The 20,689-nt window shown below is 41.3% G+C and overlaps 1 protein-coding gene across 9 annotated transcripts in view; it reads left to right on the forward strand.

Moving 5' to 3' along the window:
• Nucleotides 1–894: 894 nt before the first annotated feature.
• The window catches only part of ankhd1 (ankyrin repeat and KH domain containing 1), a 30,350-nt gene continuing 10,555 nt past the window's right edge, over nucleotides 895–20,689 (forward strand). For 2 of the 9 annotated variants that reach the window (XM_034882803.1, XM_034882810.1), the window contains exons 1-21: nucleotides 898–1,365; nucleotides 4,453–4,606; nucleotides 10,966–11,122; nucleotides 11,444–11,606; nucleotides 11,793–11,940; nucleotides 12,037–12,270; nucleotides 12,404–12,498; nucleotides 13,347–13,508; nucleotides 15,215–15,296; nucleotides 15,450–15,641; nucleotides 15,768–15,877; nucleotides 16,161–16,248; nucleotides 17,827–17,954; nucleotides 18,062–18,205; nucleotides 18,352–18,454; nucleotides 18,615–18,877; nucleotides 19,041–19,325; nucleotides 19,433–19,847; nucleotides 20,019–20,158; nucleotides 20,268–20,379; nucleotides 20,513–20,658. In XM_034882803.1, coding sequence (XP_034738694.1) covers nucleotides 1,087–1,365; nucleotides 4,453–4,606; nucleotides 10,966–11,122; nucleotides 11,444–11,606; nucleotides 11,793–11,940; nucleotides 12,037–12,270; nucleotides 12,404–12,498; nucleotides 13,347–13,508; nucleotides 15,215–15,296; nucleotides 15,450–15,641; nucleotides 15,768–15,877; nucleotides 16,161–16,248; nucleotides 17,827–17,954; nucleotides 18,062–18,205; nucleotides 18,352–18,454; nucleotides 18,615–18,877; nucleotides 19,041–19,325; nucleotides 19,433–19,847; nucleotides 20,019–20,158; nucleotides 20,268–20,379; nucleotides 20,513–20,658 — 3,600 coding nt within the window. In that variant the 5' untranslated portion in view covers nucleotides 898–1,086. Of the gene's footprint in view, nucleotides 1,366–4,452; nucleotides 4,607–10,965; nucleotides 11,123–11,443; nucleotides 11,607–11,792; nucleotides 11,941–12,036; nucleotides 12,271–12,403; nucleotides 12,499–13,346; nucleotides 13,509–15,214; nucleotides 15,297–15,449; nucleotides 15,642–15,767; nucleotides 15,878–16,160; nucleotides 16,249–17,826; nucleotides 17,955–18,061; nucleotides 18,206–18,351; nucleotides 18,455–18,614; nucleotides 18,878–19,040; nucleotides 19,326–19,432; nucleotides 19,848–20,018; nucleotides 20,159–20,267; nucleotides 20,380–20,512; nucleotides 20,659–20,689 lie in introns of all 9 variants that reach the window. The other 7 variants (XM_034882811.1, XM_034882804.1, XM_034882805.1 and 4 more) reach the window with 7 other exon arrangements.

Consider the following 20,689-nt stretch of genomic DNA (forward strand, 5'->3'; position numbering starts at 1 on the left):
TACCTGGTAAATAAATATAAGTAATAATAACATGTAAAAAACAAAGACATTTTAGGTACTTTGTTGTGTGAGGCAATTTTTACTCAGGGCCAATTGGTTTTCATGGTTCATGATGGACAGTCAAGAAAGAATGTGGGACTGATGCAAAGTTCAAACCAACTTCACTCACAGGGGTCAAAGTAAAGATTTTCAGACTTTTTTTTGCACAAGAGGGCCACTTCGAGGAAGTGTATATGCCTCAGGGGTTTGGAAATAAAGTTCGTGATTTATATGGGTGAAGTCAGTGATGAAACGCCTGTAAATTTCGGTGTCTATTACTTAAGTCACCTAGACTTACACAATAAGTTAATAATAATAATATAATATTGCGTGTTGCTTATTTGCAGCAAAACATCACACAAGTGTAATAATGAACCAGAGTGACCATTGTTTTTTTCTTGTATGTGTGGGTTTTTGTTTTGTCTCCTGCGATTGCCCCTTTAAAGATCCTCCTTTAGTTCTTCAAATTCGAATCTTAATATTCTATATCCTCACCAACACAATAAAGCCAGTTACATATTTAATTTGTAACGTTGAATTATTTACTGATATTCATTGTCATTTTTAAATCACATACAATGCGTGATTAAAATTAGCAACCGTTATCATTTTCCTGTCACTTACATAAGTGATTTCCCAATAAGAGTTTACATGAACTAGTAAAGCTAGCTACCAGTTAAGTTGGCCTACCATGTCAAGTCTTGACGTTCGTTCTACAGCCTCGTGATATTGCTAAACCTAACATGACGTTGCGGTCTCATGTTTGACAAGCATTAACTTTGACCAATGGAAAATCGAGCTTTTTTCTGCTGAACCAATAGGGGTATCAGGACTTTCTACAGAGGCGGCCGTTCTGAGAAACAGTGCGTATCGGGTTAGGTTGTTAGAAAGTTAATGGCTGGGGGAAAGAGATCCTCCTCAACCCTCGCTTCGGGAGAGTTTCTGGATTCCCTGAAGTAAAATCACGCAAATATCCTAAAAAAAAGGGCCTGGACGGACGTTTAAGTCAACAACTAGCTCGTGAACACACGTATCGTGAACATAAGTATGCAGGATGCAGTAGCCGGGACGGCAATGCTGACGGACGGCTTCGAGGACGAGATTGACTCGGTGACTCCTCGCTCCCCAGTGGCAGGGATGGGGGTAGGAGCGACATCAGAAGGAGTCGGACTAGGGGGCATTGGAATTGGTGTAGGTGGAAAGAAAGTACGTTTGTACGGCGAACCAGGTGGGCCTGCAGCAGAAAGACTGGATTTCAAACTAGCAGCTGCGGCCGTGCTCTCCTCGGGTCCAGGATCCGGCAGCGACGAAGACGAGGTTTCAGAGGTAGCTACGCTAGGCTAAGCTAGTAAGCTAAGCTAACCAGAGAGCTAGGCAACATTCCTCTTCTAGCGCGAGCTGGCGGCTAGCTAGCGAATTAGCTCACAGTTGGCAACCACCCCCTCCCAGGCCGCTGAAATTACGTAAAATAAGCCTGCAGTTTAATCAAACAACACCTCTTGTCAGTTCAGATGTTTATGGGGAGTCTAATGTTGATAATGTTTGGTGAGACACGAGCAGTTGTTAACGCTCAGCCGCTGAAATGTTTTATTTATGCAGCGCAGGCTGTGCCCACGGCCTAGCTCGGGTGGAAGAGACGACGGCCTCGTTCGGTGCCGTCTCGCAACACCCATCACAAGTTTGCAGCTCTTCCAACAGCTTTCCAGCCACAGCAAATGGAAGATGCCCGTAAACCCATGGACGCACACGGCCAGCTAACTATCTGCCATGTCGTAGTTGTGGTGCAATTACGTCACTTTTCCAAATCATGTAAATTAACGTTAACTTCGATCGTCCCTCAGCTAACTTTTCGATACGTATAGATTATGCTTTTCCTCGCAGAACTCCTCGACTTTTAGACACTCTGTATTGACAATTCAACCATGTTCCCATCCTTTACTTCTTTCGGCCAGACAGCCAACTAGTATTGTTAACTTGCTTCGCGTAGTCACAATTGAGAGCGGCTAGAGTTCGTGTTGAGAGGTGTCCAACTTTCCATGTGCTGGCAGTCACACACGGGGACAGGTGTGATGACATATATTCCTCAGCTTAGCATACTTTAGACAAGTTTTATATTGGCTCAGATGGATACATGAACTATACAAAGTATTTGTCTCTGCCACGCTATGTTAAAATTCACCTAATAATCACCTTCTTAGATGACAAGAATGTGACAAAACCTTCCGTTGTTATTTTCACAAAATAATCTAAAGGTTACTATGTCATAACCAAGCCATTTTTACTGCACGCCTTGTCCAATTTGAGCTGTCATTAAGATATTCAGACTTGTCAGCCGTAATAATAATAAATAATATTGTAATCGCGTTCACCAGGTCATATGACTGCAGCAGACACAGACTGCTAGATGGTAAATATGTGATATGCACAAACGTATCAAAAGTCTCAGATTAGTGACATTTTAATTACAATGTAATATTCAATGTAATCTAAAAGATGATGCGGTATTTACTGTCAGAAACACTATAATCAAGGAGCAGAGCAATGCCCATTACCTGTTGAGCTGTCTCTATTATACTTAGCTAATAGCTGACCAAAGTGGCCTCTGTCTGAAACATACTATAGCCATGACATTAAGAATGCCAGCTGATACCAATGTCAACATAGCATAACCTTTTTTGTGAGCATCAGTTGTGGAGTAGCAGAAGGAGAAAATATCAAGTTTGACAATTGCACAGTGTAATTGAATCAGATTGCAAATGTGTGTCCTCCGTGTCATGTTTCTTAGCTCACCCAGCCTACTATATAAGCCTGAAAGGGAGCATTTGTTGTGGTGTTTTACTCCAGAGGAGAACTCGCTGCTCAGGGCAGTAGCTAAAATCTGAGCCCCAGGATTAAGCAGATGCCATTCTAGGCCTTTCCAGCTCTCTGGATACCAACACTCTGGGAACTGTAGTTCATTAATAGGGGAGAATGATGTCCATTGTTGACTATAAAGGCCTTAGTAGAACTACATTCCCCATGGGTTGTTTTGCTCTGCGTTCCTATCGTATAGCTGAATTCTTCCAAATTGCTGAATGCTGACTCTCTCCCAACATTTGCACTATGGGCCAGGCCCTGCATGCCGGCTGCAGCTTATGGATGGACATAGACAGGGATTGCCAATTTTTGTCTAAAGGTAGTTATGCAAACTGTTTAGTGATGTGAATGTTTCTAATTTATTCAGAATCATATTTGTTTAAAAATCTCACCCTCATGGTAAACTGAATTAGTTGGAATGTTTGTCAAATTTGTCATTCCCAGCCTACCGGGTCTCCTATTCAGGATAAATGGTTGACTTTAAAGATTCTCAAGACATAACATGGTGTTACACTTAGGAAGAACCAGGCAGTGGTACACTGTAAATAGGGGTTAACATGCCCAGGTGCCAATAAGATGTTCCTTTAGAGGAAAACCCAAATACTAAACAAAGTTTTGTCTTTAAGGAGAGCGCTGAAGTGTTTTTTTTTAATTAAAAACTCGAATCTGTAGTTTTAATTTGGTCTCTCTGTACAGTCGCCTTAAATTTCTTATATTGCTGTTTTTTTTATTACATAGGTTTATGGAGATACTTTGATGTACTCCACCTGTGTACCTAAATGTGTTGAGTAATTTACACTACTACCTGTTACTAAAGTTCCACCTCTAAAATTTGAAACAATTGGCTAAATATTTATGTCAGCGCAAACCTTTTTTGAAGTTTATTTACATTGATAATTGTTTTCCGATGTGTATTGTTTACATCGGTAGTGTTCTATTTTTAGTACATTCCTCAATTGTTTTTGTCATAAGATGAAAAACATTATTTCCATCTGTAAACTAATGTACAGTAACATACACAATGTATGGAAAGCTGTAATTTATGTGCTAAAAATAGGAATGGACCAGTGACACTGAAGCTACACTTAGAAGTAAATAAAACACTGTGGATTTAGTCAAGTTTGCTTTCTTATGTTGACTCATTTGAGGTATTTGGGGTAAAATAAAATGTGTGTAATACATGCTAGCCAACAGGCCAAAGCTCGGGTATGAGACTGTGGTGCTGTGCCTGGGCAGCTGACTCTCACCATGTGTGCAGAGGTTTTTCTTCAACACTTCCTGCGCCTCGACTCTTATTCTTATGCTCCTTTTTGCTTTTCCTCCTGTTGAAAGAAACCGTAAATAAACAAAGGTAACATGCCACTTCCATACAGAATGATGGAAATAAGTGATGTGTTGCGCTGTCTTTGCACTTGTTCACGTTTCATTCTGTATTACAAATACTGTTGAAGGTCCAGACTTTATATAAATACCAGTTGTTGATCAGAAATGAACATGAATACCGCTGACAAACAGCTAATGTTTCCTCTTCTACCCTCCCTTCTATAACTCTTCTAGGTGGAGTCATTCATTTTGGACCAGGAGGACCTGGATAACCCCATCATGAAGACAGCGTCAGAGTTGCTTTTGTCCAGCGCCACAGATGGAGTAGATTTGAGGACTGTTGATCCAGAAACACAGGCTCGTCTTGAAGCTCTACTGGAAGCCGCAGGTATGACTGCTTCGTCTTAACTTAATTCAACTCAACTTGACACATTTTCTTTTCTTTTTTAGCTGACCATTATCTCATTGGCCACACCTGTTTTTCATGATTTGTGCTTTAACTACATACACTAACTTTACATAATTAAAACCACACCTTTCTGCCTCAGTCGTTTCTCCCACTATCCCTTTTAAATCCCAACAATTGTTGAGGTCTTAGTTTGTATAAGCCTAAGGCCAAAATGGCAATAAAGAGAACCTGCGTGTCATATCAGCGCATAGTTTGAAAGTGGTTTGGGTAAACTAGATTGATTAGAACTTGTAATCTAGGTGTAAGGAGGTTTTTGTAGATTAGTCCATTAGGGCTGGGTGTCCTGGCCTCGTTTAGGCTTATGAACATTACCGGGCAGATTAACTCTGCAACACGCTGGAGCTTCCACACAGCATGTAGAGAGTCTGTGTTGAACGGCTAATGGCTAGTCTCATACTATTCCCCTTTCTCCCTGACAATTCAAAACAGATGAGTTGACAATTTACTTTGTTTAAGATCGGCTACAGCTTGTTTAATAATGATAATAATACCATGTTTTCTTGTATTGATTTGTGAGGTCTCCTATAGTATTAGCAGAGAAACAGAAGTGTCCGTGTGTAACGGTTGTGGCAGGAAGATTAAGACAGCCTCTCTTCATTCCCTGTATTAAAAAAGTAGCCAAATACCAAGCCTGTCAAGACTTGGTATTATAGATAAGTGATGCTTATGGGTTGTAGACTTTAGCCAATGGTTTATTGCAAAAGATTTGCAACCAATTATGAATGTCTTTGTTTGAGGTTATTTACATTTTTCAAAACATTTTAGACCCCTTACATTATGGTAATATATTTGTAAAAGGGCAACAATATCCATGTTGTTAATCTGATGTGGATGTAAACACCTTCCAATTAAAGATGAATTATGGCACTTGACCCTCCATTGCTTCTCTTCTAATTCATTGCACTGGATTACAAAGCCAAAATAACAGAACGTTTGGATGCAGACCTGCTACTTATTGCTGAACGTAACCATTTTGTTAATGATGATGATGATAATAATAAACTAACAGGCCATTATGCAAAATAACAGGAAATTATCAAAGGAAAGAAGTATGATTGCTATATTTTAGTGTTAAATGGAATTAGACAGACATTCACACTGATGTATTTTTTCCTCATTAGCTTTTCTAGTTTTAATCTCTAACAAGTGTAGGCTAAATGTGCACTGTGCAGCTGTAATATGTAGGTAGGTATAGGAGAAAACCCCCCAGAATATATTAGATCAGACTTAGTGTCAGAAGATATTAAAGGGATCTGGTTAAGCACCTTGATAGTGACAACCCCTATTTATTTGAATAAGGCCACTTAAAATATATTTTATTTGGTTAGGATTTTGTGTTTTGTTTTTCAAACCTGTTGTAAAGTAACTATTCATGTCCAGCAGACCTAACTACAACAAATGCAAGTTGTAAGACAAGTCATCATTATCAATGAAAGCTATTGATGCCGCCTACCATACTCGCGCTAATATCTTCTACTTTCTTGTCAATAAAGCTGTAATGTGATGAAAATGGACAAAACAATCATTGAAAATTGTCAAAGCCTTCCTCATAGCATAATTGTATATTACGTAATCTTTATTAGGTACATGTGTACAGTTTGTTGCAATTCAATCGAAGCTAACTGCTAGATATTTTACCTTTGCAAAGTTTTTTGGGGTATTTTTAGGCCTTTATTTAAAAGGACAGTTGAAGACATGAAAGGGGAGAGAGAGGGGGAATGACGTGCAGCAAAGTCAGAGTTGAACACGAGCCCGCTGCATCGAGGAGTAAACCTCTATGTATTGGCGCCCGCTCTACCAACTGAGCTATATGGGCGCCCGCAAAGTTTATAATGTACAGTTTTTGTAGTCTTGTGTGTTAAAGTTAAAGATTCTTTTAGAGGTCTGCATCAGCTCGTATTTTTGTAAAATTTGTGACAATGCAGTGGGCATGTTGCTTTGTGCAGCAGTTTACCAGGTGTGCTTAGGTGTGAAAATGGACTCCCCCCGCAGATTCTTGGTAATAATAATGGTCCTGCTTCTGTCAGTTTGTGCTCCCTTCTGAACTCCAATGACCTCTTTTTTGCCAGCAATGATTGGGTGTGTTTTCGTAAAATAGATGAGAAAAGTGACGGAATCAGCATAGAGTTGTGAACAACAGCCAGGGCAGTCATACACTTAATGATGCCTTTACTTTTAACTTCCTAACATGCACACCCAGCATGATGACCATTTTGACCCCAAGACATCTAAAGCTATCTTATACATTTACATTAAAATCTACCAGGTTGAGTTTGTGAACACCAGTGGTGCTTTAGAACAATGTTGTGTTGGCATTTGTGTCCCTACCAGTGCATGGACAAGGACGCACGTACACGCTGAGCATGGGGGAGACGTGATACACATTTCTGTTAACTTCAGAAAGCAACAGTGGTTGCTTGCGTCCCAAAAAATAACAATGTGCCTGTAAAAGGAGAGAGACGGGTTGCCTTCATTAACGATACACAACGAATACATTCAATTTTCCTTTTCTTCCATTCAAGAATGAATACATTAAGATCTTTTCTCCCATACCTACCTACATATTACAGCTGCACAGTGCACATTGAGCCTACACTTGTTAGAGATTAAAACTAGAAAAGCCAATGAGAAAAAATACATTCAGGTGAATATCTGTCTAATTCCATCTAACACATTGAGATATACATTATACATGTATATAAGGGTGCAAATCATGCACTTTAGGGCATATCATTGAATGTAACCAAAACGGTTTACAATTATTATTCCGCAGTACTTTTAAAGCTAAAGCCCAACCCTTACATATTGTGTATGGGGATCCTTTGTTGCGCTATATTTGGACATGAAGTCATGTGGGCAGGTTATCATGATTAAGTCACTTATAGATTACAATGTCAGCCTAAGATAATAAGATTTAAATTGTACCCTTTGTCATAACTTTGCAGGCGCAGCTTGCTTGTCTGTCAAACCATAATTTTGCATGCTAGTTAAACTTGAGGTTGAGGGAGGTGTGTGGTTCACATTTAAAATTAAATAACAGTAGCTTGTAAGTAAGAAACATTAAGCAAATGCATACATGAGACCTGAGATGCGAGAGACGGCTAGTCTTAATCTCCTGTGCTTCTCTGGTGATCCAGAGGCAGCGTCTGCATGGCATCAGCTGCCAGGTAGATGCTGTTTGTTTCTAAATATTTTTTGTGACACTTTAAGTTTCTTGCTGATGTGTAATGCCATAACTCTATATGCTACAACTGAAGTCACTCTTTGAAAGATAAACCACTACAACTGACTAAAAAACAATCTAATTAAAATAACTCCACAATGTTCAGAAACACTACTTAATCAATACTATTTAAAACAATATTCAAACTATACATTATGAAGGGCATTATTTCAATGTAAATATGAAGTTTATTTCTTAAGATGTATATAATATGAATGAAATCAATAATTTCTCATCAGTCGGGCAGGGTGGGGGTTCCAATAGGCAGAGCAAGCAGCAGAGAGAAAATGAGAGTTCTCATGCTGATAAATGTACTTTGCATGCAACCCTGGCTAGCATTTTAAACATCTGTGGCTCTGAACTGTAGTTGACCTGTAGAGCCCATAGTTGATGCTGAAAAGCGTGGCCATTGCATTATCTGATTATTAATATTCATCGAATGACCAGTTTATTAATGCAGTTAAGACGTAAAGAGGCATTTCTGGTCTTTCACAAGTGTTTTCTTCACTGTCCACAAAGGGTAAACCAAGCTGTCAGACTAACTCCTGAACACCAATTTTACGAGTACTACCCATCTACTATCCATCATCATCTTACCCAGAATGCAACAAGTTCGTCCTGTCGCCACTAGAAGCCTACATTTGAATTTTTTTTCCAAAGTAAGTTATTTGTATGGGAAAGGACAACCTCTCAGTCAGGGACCACCCTAAGGAGGGTTGCGTTGATGTCGGAAGCTTTCAGGTAAATGTATAGAAAGCTGTAGGTCTGTCAAAACAGGCTTGGTATTAGAGAAATCATAACCCAATTCACAGATGTGAATTACTATTGAATTATTGTGGGGTTTCATTTGAAGTTTTTATTTTGCTCATTTGTCAGAAAGGTCATGGATTGGACTCGATGCAAAGTGGTGTTTCTACATACACAACCCAGCCAGCCGCTATAGAAGAAAGGCAACAAATTACCTAAATTGACCTCTCATTTTGGTGCAAGGAACACATTGTTTCCTGTACATTTTTCTGGATATTTACCTGAATGTTTAATCATCAGATGTCAAGTCAGTGTGAGCCATTGACACAACTACCGCTTAAATCGATGAATTGTGCTACAATTAGTACATGTAAGTGTCTTGGTGCTGCCAGATTAGTGGGAATGCCTGTTGTGTGCTTAACTAGCATTTCGTATCTACACCTACCCTATATATTTATATTTTTTATCTAGATAGAAGATCATGTTGTTTGTTCAAACATTTGAAAGTTTTTGGGAGAGCAGTACTGGAGCAAGTGCTTATGGGTAAACACACTGCACAGTCCATCATCCTGGATTTGGACTTAATTCTGTGGATCCAACACCTTTTGTGCTGTGCTGCTATAGGCCAAGGCAGGTCTCACTCACGAGCTAAGGACACTTCATATGGTCATTTAAAAAAAGCTGGAACCTGCACGCAGTAAAAGGTGGAGCTGGTATGTTGTTAAGAATAACAAAAAAAAAAAGCAAAGTCATTTGTATTCCTGAGCCATTTGCTTCATCAGAAAGTTAGTTTACAGATTGACAAACTGATTCATTCATGTCAAAATAACACATGACGGCTGCTTTTGTTCAAATATTTAATGAGGTTTAAAGGTGACCTGCTTGCAATTGTGTGCTTGCTTTTCTCAAACAAACGTTTGGGGAACTTTTAATTACCACTTTGGATGAAAATGTTTCTTCAGATTGCATAGTGTGCTGGTGTTACAGTAGATGGAGGCTGCTCAGAGGCTAGCCAGTATCTTGTTTCAGTTGAAACGCAGCAAATATATCTGCTCGTACTCCGAAGTCACAGGACCTAAAGTGAGAGTTCATTTTGCTCATTTCAGCCTAAATGGCTGACAATCAGTTATTTATGTTGAGTGATTCACAGCTATAATAGCTGGTTTTTTTCTTTTTTTAGAAATGTAACAGTATTTCCAAAAATTGTTAGAAAACCTGCGCTCCCAATTTTTCATTTTCTCAAGTTTTCATCTGAGCTATTTTCAGTGTGTTAAACCCCTGCTGTATGTTTTTATTCTGAAATAAGCATGATATAGTAAAACATCAATGCTCGACTTCCTTGACCTCTTGGTTCCCCCTGCCTTTGGAACTATTGCAAAATCCTTGTCTGAGAGCAGTGCTAAGTTTAGCTTGAGTCGCAGGCCTGGTGGTGGAAACACAGGAGGACAGAAGTACTGGAGCTCATGTCTGCCCGGCTAGTGGCTGGGTTTAGGCGGAGGCCGGAAAGTTCAAAGCCAACACTTTTCTTCTTGATTCCTTTTTTACACATGCCTTTAAAACATACACACAAACACTTGACTGGTTTCATTACCTAGGGCTTGGTCCGGGTTCTGTCTTCTGAAAAAGATCTTTCGGTGTAGGCCATTAGGAAAAGCAGTTTTTTTTACCTCTTGCTTGCTCTTACCTTTTTGTTCCCCTCTTCGGCTTTTCTTTCATTTTGTGACAAATCTGCATGCACATACACATTTTTCTCTCATGTGGCATTTTGTTTTTCTCCCAGCTGTGTTTTTCTCTCTTGACCACTGTTTCCAGTTTTGGTTTTCTCCCACATTCACTGCCTCTTACCCATCTATAATTCACACAGGATGAGACGTTTTTTCTCTTCAACCATTAACAGCCTGAACCTATATCTACTAGTCTAAAGGACAAACATCACCTCCCTCCCTATATTCAGTCAAATTCTGGTCACTGATATGTTCGACCTGGACATTCCCATAGCAGCCCAGCAGCTATTGTTTTGTACCTTCTCGTTTGACCCGGGCAACATTATAGTCAAGTTAAGAATCATAGATGGTGTATTGAAAGTAGTGAAAAACAAAGATATTAAGCCATATTAACAAATGCTTGTGTGTGTTTTCTGTGTGTGATTTTCTTTTTTTTTTCTTCCTTTTTCCTCTTTGTGTATGCTGCTACTAACCCTGGATTGGATTGGCTGGACTGGACTTGCTTCTTCATCTGGTCTGGTGTGGTTGTGCTCCCCTGTGGTTTGCCTTGCCCTATGCACCTCTGCCCTTTTGGTGTTCGGCAGGCATAGGTAAACTTTCCACTGCCGATGGTAAAGCTTTTGCAGACCCCGAGGTGCTACGGCGACTGACGTCATCTGTGAGTTGTGCCCTGGACGAAGCTGCAGCAGCCCTGACCCGCATGAGAGCTGAAAACACACTCAACGCCGGCCAAGCTGACAAGTATGTATCTCGCCCATACTGACACTGGCCCATGCCAGTTTGTCTTGTACCCAGTTTCATCTAGTAATGAATTATTAAATCCTAGTATAGTCATTCTCTTTTCTGTCAAGTCAGTACAGTGTGTCTTAGGGTTTAATATTTCCCCCAAAATATTAGATGAATCAGCTCCTGGGAAAAAGACAACCCATTTCCTGGGAATCCTGTTCCTGGGATTAAACCCTAGTGTGTATGCATGTCTGTGCGTATTTGCTCCTTGAAAGTGTTTGCGTAAATGTGAGGCGTATGTGTGCTCACCTGTCACAGTGGCAGTAATTGTAGCAGTCTGGTTATTTTCAGCCGTAGTTTAGCAGAGGCGTGCTCAGACGGGGATGTCAACGCTGTGCGCAAATTGCTCGACGAGGGACGGAGCGTCAACGAACACACAGAGGAAGGGGAGAGCCTGCTGTGCCTCGCATGCTCAGCTGGCTACTATGAACTAGCGCAGGTATGTGAAAGCGAGGTTGCAGTAGGAAGCAATGTAGCATAATTTTGATTAACAGTTTGTAATGCCTGTACACTGAAGCAACCTTTCTGCAAAAATAAAATAATGATGGTATCACTGGTTGATTGTTGTAGTTACAGCCCCCCCATGCTTGTATCTTAATATCATTATTTCATGTTTTATCCTTAGGTGTTGTTGGCCATGCATGCCAATGTGGAGGACCGGGGCATCAAGGGCGACATAACGCCCCTAATGGCTGCTGCCAGTGGAGGTTATGTCGACATCGTCAAACTGCTTCTGGTCCACGGGGCAGATGTTAATGCACAATCGTCTACAGGTAAAACCCCTGCTCATTGCTCTACAATTACGATTGTTTTCTTTTACACTCTGTGTTTTGCACTCAGGTTAATTTCTCCACAACTCTCCACTGCAGGCAACACAGCTCTGACGTACGCATGTGCGGGTGGCTTTGTGGATGTGGTGAAGGTGCTGCTAAAAGAGGGTGCTAATATTGAGGACCACAACGAGAACGGACACACACCTCTTATGGAGGCGGCCAGTGCTGGTCACGTAGAAGTGGCCAGGGTACTCTTGGAGTATGGCGCCGGCATCAACACGCACTCCAATGAGTTCAAGGAGAGTGCTCTCACACTTGCCTGCTACAAAGGTCAGAACTCAAATATAATGTGTGTCCTGTTGATTTTTTTTTTTTTAATTTAGGTTTCGTTTCATTAACATGTTATTAATTCATACTTAGTGATAGTGGGTTTAGAAAATGGATTTTTGTTTGTTTTCTGCAGGTCACTTAGACATGGTGCGTTTTCTGTTGGAGGCCGGAGCAGACCAGGAACATAAAACGGATGAGATGCACACGGCACTGATGGAAGCATGCATGGTGAGTATCTGACCCAAACCATTACCTGAATGTTTTCTTCTTGGCTATTGAACAACTGCCTCTAGTTTTACGTTTGCTTGCATTTTGTTTTTAACAAATATTGAATTTATTTTAGTACAATTTATTTTTATGGCTCCGTATAAGTTCTAATGAAATGGCCAACATCATCAAAATTCTCCATATTTGTAAAGTCACATGTTTATCTACAGACTTTGTATCTTTGTTAAATTACAGATCCAACATTACAACCAATTCAAAATTAGAATAAGCTAATGCATTGTCTAAACTGATAGCGCAGCAAAGTTAGCACATCAACAGCTGTAAGCCTTCAGGGTCCACACTCGGAAGCACTTTGACAGAGCTCTCTGCAAAGTACACAGTCATGTACTTGTGCACCTAAGTAGGGGGAAACGTTGACTTGTTTTAGTGAATTTGGAAAGAACGAGCGTGATTGCATATGTCCCATAAACCATGATTTAAACCTTCTTACTCAGCGCTAGTTTAGAGTTTGATGGTGTTTTTCACATTTCGTAGTCTAGGGACCGTTTTGAAAAATTAAAATAAATACACCATATGATGTTGGGAATATAGTGAGGTAATGTTTATCATATTTTCTGTATTCCTGAATGTACATTTATGATTACACTATACGCTGAATGTAAAAATACCGTAAAAAAATATGGAAACCAAATATTAAGAGTAATCAGAAATAGTTTTGTATCAAACTATAGCACCTCGTTTTAAACGTGACTTGTGAAGAGTCTTGGAGTCATGCATTAGCTTAATTATAAAGTGATACCATATATTTATTCAGGTGCTTATCTCTACATTCTCTGTGTGTCTCGCTGTCCCAGGACGGCCATGTGGAGGTGGCACGGCTGCTGTTGGACAGCGGTGCGCAGGTCAACATGCCAGCTGATTCCTTTGAGTCGCCCCTCACCCTTGCAGCTTGTGGAGGACACGTGGAGCTGGCAGCCTTGCTCATCGAGAGAGGAGCCAATTTGGAGGAGGTGTGTAAAGGGAGAGATTGGGGAATACAATAACATACAGGAGTAAGGATGGGTATCCAGAACCTATACTAAACTGGTACTGGTTCCGGAGTGGTCAGTACCGAAGTATCGATAAGCTCCTGGACAAACAATGCTGGTATTGTTTTTTATTTAACGCCGCCAGATGCCCTCGGGGGCTAAGCATCTTGGAATGATTTTTAAAACAAAAGGTAACTGACTCCTTGAGCGGTAAGGAGAGAAAGTGTGTTTCTGATGGAAAGTATGAAGAAGTTAGCAGTGAATGTAGCAATTTTTGATTCCACACATTCTGCAGCAGAGACTTTTCTGTGGTGAATAGCCTTTAACTTTTCAACAGTCATACTGCCCTGCTCCCTATGAGAATCGTGCTGAATACTTAACTGGCTGAATATAGCAGGTATAGTAGGGTACCAAACTCTGCTTTTTTTGGTATGGACAAAATTACGTTGGTGCTACCGAGGACCGATTCACTTTAAATCAAACGGTACCAAATATTGGTACCTGAGAGCGTGTAAGTGCAAGCTTATTTGTCTTCTCTACATATTGACAGAGAGCTGAGCTCCGACCCACGCGCGCCTGCAGAGGTGCGGACGGAGTAAACTTGAGCAAACTTGAGCAAACTACATCACCTTTGCAGTTTTGTTGAAGTCACAGTGAGTCACGGCAATGCAAATAAAGTGGTTTCAAGTGTGGTTACAGTTATTCAAAAATGTACGCAGACATCATTCACTGTGATATGATATTTATGGCGAGCCAAAAGCAGTTGCGCTGCTCTTGACGTTACACTTCCTCTGAGACAACCAGGCACTACAGTGGCTTCTATGCCCTGATGACCGACTGACAGGCTGAGGTTGTATCTTTATTTCCACAGCACCTTTCAGGAACAACGCAATTCAAAGTGCTTTACATAAAACATTAAAGAGCAATAAAAAAAACGGTCTCGATGAAAATAAAAGAGGCTAAAATATAATAATAAACAAGAATAAAAGATTCAATTTAGTAGGAAATTAATAAATATTCAATGTAATAGATTGTAGGGAGGAGAGAGGGAGGGGTTTTATTTTTGGTTTTGTTCAATTTCTTTAGAATGTAAACATTAATTCAAATAACATAATGTTCTAAGTAAATAGGATAAATAGGTTTGGATTTATTTTTACAACTGAAATGAAAAATGTAATTACAGAGGGAAAGTGCTGAAAAAAATGTTACTGTTACCAATAAAATTGTGAAAGGTACCCAACCCTAAGCTACAGTCTTAGAATATTGATAGGAATTCAAGTTTCGATAAGAACTAGTTTCTGGAATGCAAATTTATTTATCAACATTTAAATGACATGTATGAAACTGAGCAAGTAAGAAAACTAAAACAAATATTCGGTCATATTTCATTGCTGTTATTTAAACCCTAATAAAGAAATGAATGCACTCATCTGGCAGTGAGGTGGCAGACTTGAACACAAGATGCCAGGCTAAATTACATTGCTTTAGGTTTTTTGGGGCATCATTCCTCCCCACACATTTTATGTAAAGATGTTGACTACAGTGGCAATGTCTAACGGCTAGCCGTTGTTCCATCCTAAGTGAGAGTACACACACACAAAAGACAAGCTGAGACACAGAGTAATCTTGCAATTACTCATACTCTCCACAATGTTTTCTTATCTGGGCTCGCTTCTGTTTGTGTTCAGGTTAATGATGAAGGCTACACACCTCTGATGGAGGCGGCTAGAGAAGGCCACGAGGAGATGGTAGCCCTGCTGCTGGCTCAAGGTAAGCAAGGTGTGTGTGTGTGTGTGTGTGTGTGTGTGTGTGTGTGTGTGTGGGTGTTGGTGTGCGGGTGTTTTAACAAAAGCATGCAGGTTTTTGCATTTTATGAAAACAAATCATTTAATTATCACTAATGGTTGTTGTTCTGTTGTCCAGGTGCAAACATCAACGCCCAGACAGAGGAGACACAGGAGACAGCTTTGACCCTAGCGTGCTGCGGAGGCTTCTTGGAAGTGGCCGACTTCCTCATCAAGGCGGGCGCCGACATCGAGTTAGGCTGCTCCACACCTCTAATGGAGGCTGCACAGGAAGGCCATCTGGAGTTGGTGAAATACCTATTGGCTGCAGGTGAGCTAGAGAAAAGGAGGCAAGGTTCCCTTTAGGAGAACAAAGATAATGCTTAGCTGCAATTAAAAAAATATCTTAGTTATACCGCTGTGCTTGCCATCCTAATCTCTTGGTTTTGTCATTCAGGAGCAAATGTTCATGCCACCACGGCAACGGGCGACACAGCATTGACATATGCGTGTGAGAATGGACACACTGATGTGGCGGATGTGCTGCTGCAGGCTGGAGCCAACTTGGTACGCCATACCCTTAAATCCTCTCTGTCACCTATGATTGGTCCTTTGCTTTTAGATAACACCAGAAACCAGAACAGATGCATAATAAAGTCTGAGTCTTTTGTCTGCATTTTACTTGGTCTAATTGAACAGTTATTGTGTGAAGTAAGGCTTGTACCTTGTAGAGCTACAGCAGCAGCAGTTTTTTTGTTGAATCACATTTTTCTTGATAAATAAGACTAACTCTGTTGTTTAACTTCTGGACTAAACTTTAACAAACACACCGTCACCTTTTGTCTTCCAGGAACATGAGTCTGAAGGGGGGCGGACACCCTTGATGAAGGCAGCAAGAGCAGGACATCTCTGTACAGTGCAGTTCCTTATCAGCAAAGGTGTGTAATTGACCAGCTGTTCATAGAAACAACTTACATGTCCCAGGGCACAACATTAAGGCTTGTCCACTTGCCCTGAACATTTCTTTTATTTTGTAGGGCAAGTGGCAGAGAAATTAATGTGCCCCACTGGACAAGTTAAAACTCAAACTAAATAAAATGCCATGACATTTAATATTATGTGCCACTCATTACGTCTATGTTACCAATTTGAAACCAATACATTTTTTTGCCACAATCCGGGGCAGCAGACGACTAATGTTTGACCCAGCAGCAGCGGGTCAGCATACTGCTTAGGTTAGACCCAACCAGGTGTTCAGCTCATTCTCTGCAGCATAAAAGCACAGCCTAACCAGCAAGCAAGCAAGCCAGCCAGCCAGCCAGGCAGTGTTAGATGGCTAACATTAGCTTGCTAATTCTGCCTAAACATTACCCGTTGCCGCATTGTTCACAGAAAACGAGCTGAATACAGATGTCACTCATGGCAGTGTGCTTTGTGTGGATGAAGTTAATATGACTCATTTAGCTCTGTGCCTCGCAGCGTTACTCCTCCACTGCTCATTTGTCCATCAGTTATTGTAAAACCTCAGTTCCACGACTTGCCAGATTAAATAAATCAGCTAATAATCAACTGAACTAGCTACTCCTTTTAAAGGATCACTTGGTAACTCAGCCTCTGCCAGATAGAAAGTGAAAAAGTTCAAACCAAAATTTAGTGGCAAAAGTTATTGTTATGTCTACAAAATTATTTTAGATATAGTATAATTTCAAGTTCAAGTCACCACTACCTCTGGTGATACACTGCACACCGGCGTGCAAAGTATTACTTTGTATCATGAGATCCTTGAAATCTATTCTTGGTATACATTTGTTTCCACTGAATTGTAGTCATGATGATGATGGTGTTTGGATGCTTTCAACGGTTTGTGGAAAAGAGAGAAAATTATAAATCTTTACGCAGACAAGTGACTTTTGTGCATGGACAAGTAACATTTAAATGTATTTGTCCAAAGGACAAGTGCCTCAAAAAGTTAAGGTTGAGCCCTATGTCCCTTTTTTTTTTTTTATGTATTTGTTTTTGCCTAAACAGCTATTTGAGTCAATTGATTAAAAAGTCAAGGATCATTATAATTATATGTTGAGATCATAAGCTTGAATATGTATTTGAAAGGCTTTATTGATTTCAGTTAAACTGGAAAATGCATCATCCTGGATGGATTTACACTTACAGGCTGATCAACGTGGTAGTGCTAAAAAAATTTAAGGAAATATTTTGTTTTCAATTTATACGCAGTGTATTGTGTACTGATGTACGTAGTTTGTAAGTGCTAAGACATCCGTAATAGATTTAGATTACTAATTGTCAAAGTACTTGTATTCGTGAATTTTTGAGCCTACAAACATGTTGTGTAGTCCCATCCTTATGCAGGGAATGCTTGTTTGTGTATAGGATTTATCTCTAATTCATAATTCATTCATGGGTTAGAGGCTGAGGGAGATTGCTTTTGTGAATGTAATAATTAGACCCCTATCTCACACACAGTGACTAACTGTGGTTACCATTCTTCTCTTGTCCAGGTGCAAATGTGAACAGAGCTACTGCCAATAATGACCACACAGTGGTGTCTCTGGCCTGTGCTGGAGGACATCTGGCTGTGGTGGAGCTGCTGCTGGCACATGGGGCGGATCCTACACACAGACTCAAAGTAAGGCTCACTCTGGATATAGATTAGACCAGTAAGAATATTTATTTTTGTCCACATGTGTCTAATAATAGCATATCATTGAAACCATGCATGTCTTCTCTTTGTAGGATGGTTCAACCATGTTGATAGAAGCTGCTAAGGGTGGCCACACCAATGTGGTGTCCTACCTGTTGGACTACCCCAACAACATCCTGTCTGTCCCAGCCCCTGATCTCTCTCAGCTCACTCCCCCCTCGCAAGATACCTCTCAGGTAAATACCGCAATAAATCACAATTTTTTATATTAATGGGGGGAATAGACCTTTTGGTTTAAATCTTTATTTATTTATTTAAGTAAAAGGCAAGTCTAGTAGATGTTTTTCATTGCTTAATACTAACATGCCCTCTGTTGTAACAGGTTCCTCGTGTCCCATTCCAAGCTCTCGCGATGGTAGTGCCCCCTCAGGAGCCCGACAGAGCCCCATCAAACATCGCCACACCCCCACCCGTCTCCAGCAAAGGTAATCCGTTCAAAATGTCCTGTCACCCGGTGCGTGTAGTCTCAAAATGGAGTTTCAGACTTTACACAGCCATTTAGCTGTTAGATCCCCAGTTTTGAGGCATTTTATTGTTAACCCATCCTAATTTGCAACTTGTCGGATCTCTTGCGTTCAAATCCAGGCATGTCCAAACAGAGACAAGCAGCGCTTCAGCCCGGTGTCCCCAGCTCAGTCGGCCGGGGGCCTGAAGCAGAGCCTCTGCCGCCCTTTCACTTATGCCAGCCTCTAGAGTGCATTGTGGAAGAGACGGAGGGAAAGCTGAATGAGTTAGGCCAGAGAATCAGCGCCATTGAGAAGGCCCAGCTTCAGTCGCTAGAACTCATTCAAGGGGAGCCGCTCACCAAAGACAAGATTGAGGAGCTGAAGAAGAGCAGAGAGGAGCAGGTATAATCCATCATCCATTTAAGATGGGATCCCATTTTGAATCTTGTTTTTTCCAGAAAGTTTAAGATGGATGTTGTCTTACATCAAATTCACGCTTAAAATAATAATGCATAGCACCGTATCAGAAGTTAGTCAAACATGGATGTGGCTGTTCCCCACTTAGGTGCAGAAGAAGAAGAAAATCTTAAAGGAGCTGCAGAAGGTTGAACGCCAGCTGCAGCTGAAAACACAGCAACAGTTCACCAAAGAGTACCTGGAGGCGAAGGGGTTAAAAGAGGAGCAGGAGGCCGGACAGAGCCAGGGCCCAGGCCCAGGGCCGGGAAATACGTCTGCTCTAGGGCCACTTCCTATTGCAACAGGTGCCCAGCTACACACCAGCTCTGACACCGATGAAGAGGCCAACAAAGATGGGGAGCAAGAGGAGCAGCCAGGAGACGAAGGGGATGAGGTGAAACTCAGAATTTTTTTTTTGTGTCATTTGGATGTTAGTTTGGACTCGGTTTAATACTGTTTTGTTGACTCAAGGGTTTTAAAGTGTTTTGTCTACTTTTTCAGGAAGAGGAAGACGATGACGAAGATGAGGGCTCTGAGGAAGAGGCAGACGGAGAAGACGACGATTACCCCAAGCTTCCTCGGGTGGGCACAATCCTCAACAGGGATGGGCCACAGCCGCCACAGCAGCCTCCTCTGCCCCCTTCGCCACAGTCCCAGCCCCAGCCTCCTCCACCGCCTCTTCACACTGCCTTCGTCCCTATACAACCCCTGCCAGACTACAACCCTGCAGACTACCCGGGAAGCACCAGCCCAGAGCTACAGAGGGTACTTGTGGGGCAGCAGATGCTGGGCCAGCAGCAGGGTCAACAGTTGGCTGGGTTAGGCCCAGGTATGATACCTCAGCAGGCCCCAGATGGGCTCATGGTCGCTACACCTGCTCAGACGCTCACAGACACGCTGGATGACATCATGGCCGGTAAGTGTATTTCGTGCATTGTACCTGTACATGTGTAATGACAATAAAGTTGAATCTAATCTAATCTAAAGTGCATTTGATATGGGATTCTTGTTGAATCTCATTGGAAATAAGTGTCTGCTAATCCCTAATCTGTTTGTCCCTATAACTTTTTTATTTCCTTTTTTGCAGCTGTGAGCAGCCGTGTGCCCATGCTGAACACTACAACCTCACCCACACCGCTGTCCCAGCCACCCACACAGATGCCTGCAAACATCGCCTCGCCCCCTTCGGTCCTGCCCCTCTACCCCTCTGTTGACATTGATGCACACGTAAGACTCTAGGCCAATGTTAACATGACAGAGATTTTTAAATTGGCAAGTGAGTACACATGTGCACAAAGTTCTCTACCCTGTTAAGAGATATTGTTTTACCCCTCAGACGGAGAGCAATCATGACACAGCTCTGACGCTGGCGTGTGCAGGAGGACATGAAGAGCTTGTGTCGGTCCTAATTGCACGGGGAGCCAACATTGAGCACCGGGACAAAAAAGGTAAAAAAAATTAAATAAAAAAACGTGATGGTAACATGTACTATAGGGAGGTGTTAATTTTGTATAATTCATAATAGCTAATTCATATATTAAGTAACCCAAAACACCCTGAAATTCCCCCGGTTCTCCACAGGTTTTACTCCTCTGATCCTGGCTGCCACTGCTGGCCATGTAGGAGTGGTGGAAGTTCTTCTGGACAAAGGGGGTGACATTGAGGCTCAGTCAGAGAGAACCAAAGACACGCCCCTTTCCCTGGCCTGCTCTGGGGGACGCCAGGAGGTAAGTGCATTGTCTTTCAGTTTACGTTACA

The sequence above is a fragment of the Etheostoma cragini genome, chromosome 10 (assembly GCF_013103735.1).
Source record: "Etheostoma cragini isolate CJK2018 chromosome 10, CSU_Ecrag_1.0, whole genome shotgun sequence".
Lineage (NCBI taxonomy): Eukaryota > Metazoa > Chordata > Actinopteri > Perciformes > Percidae > Etheostoma > Etheostoma cragini.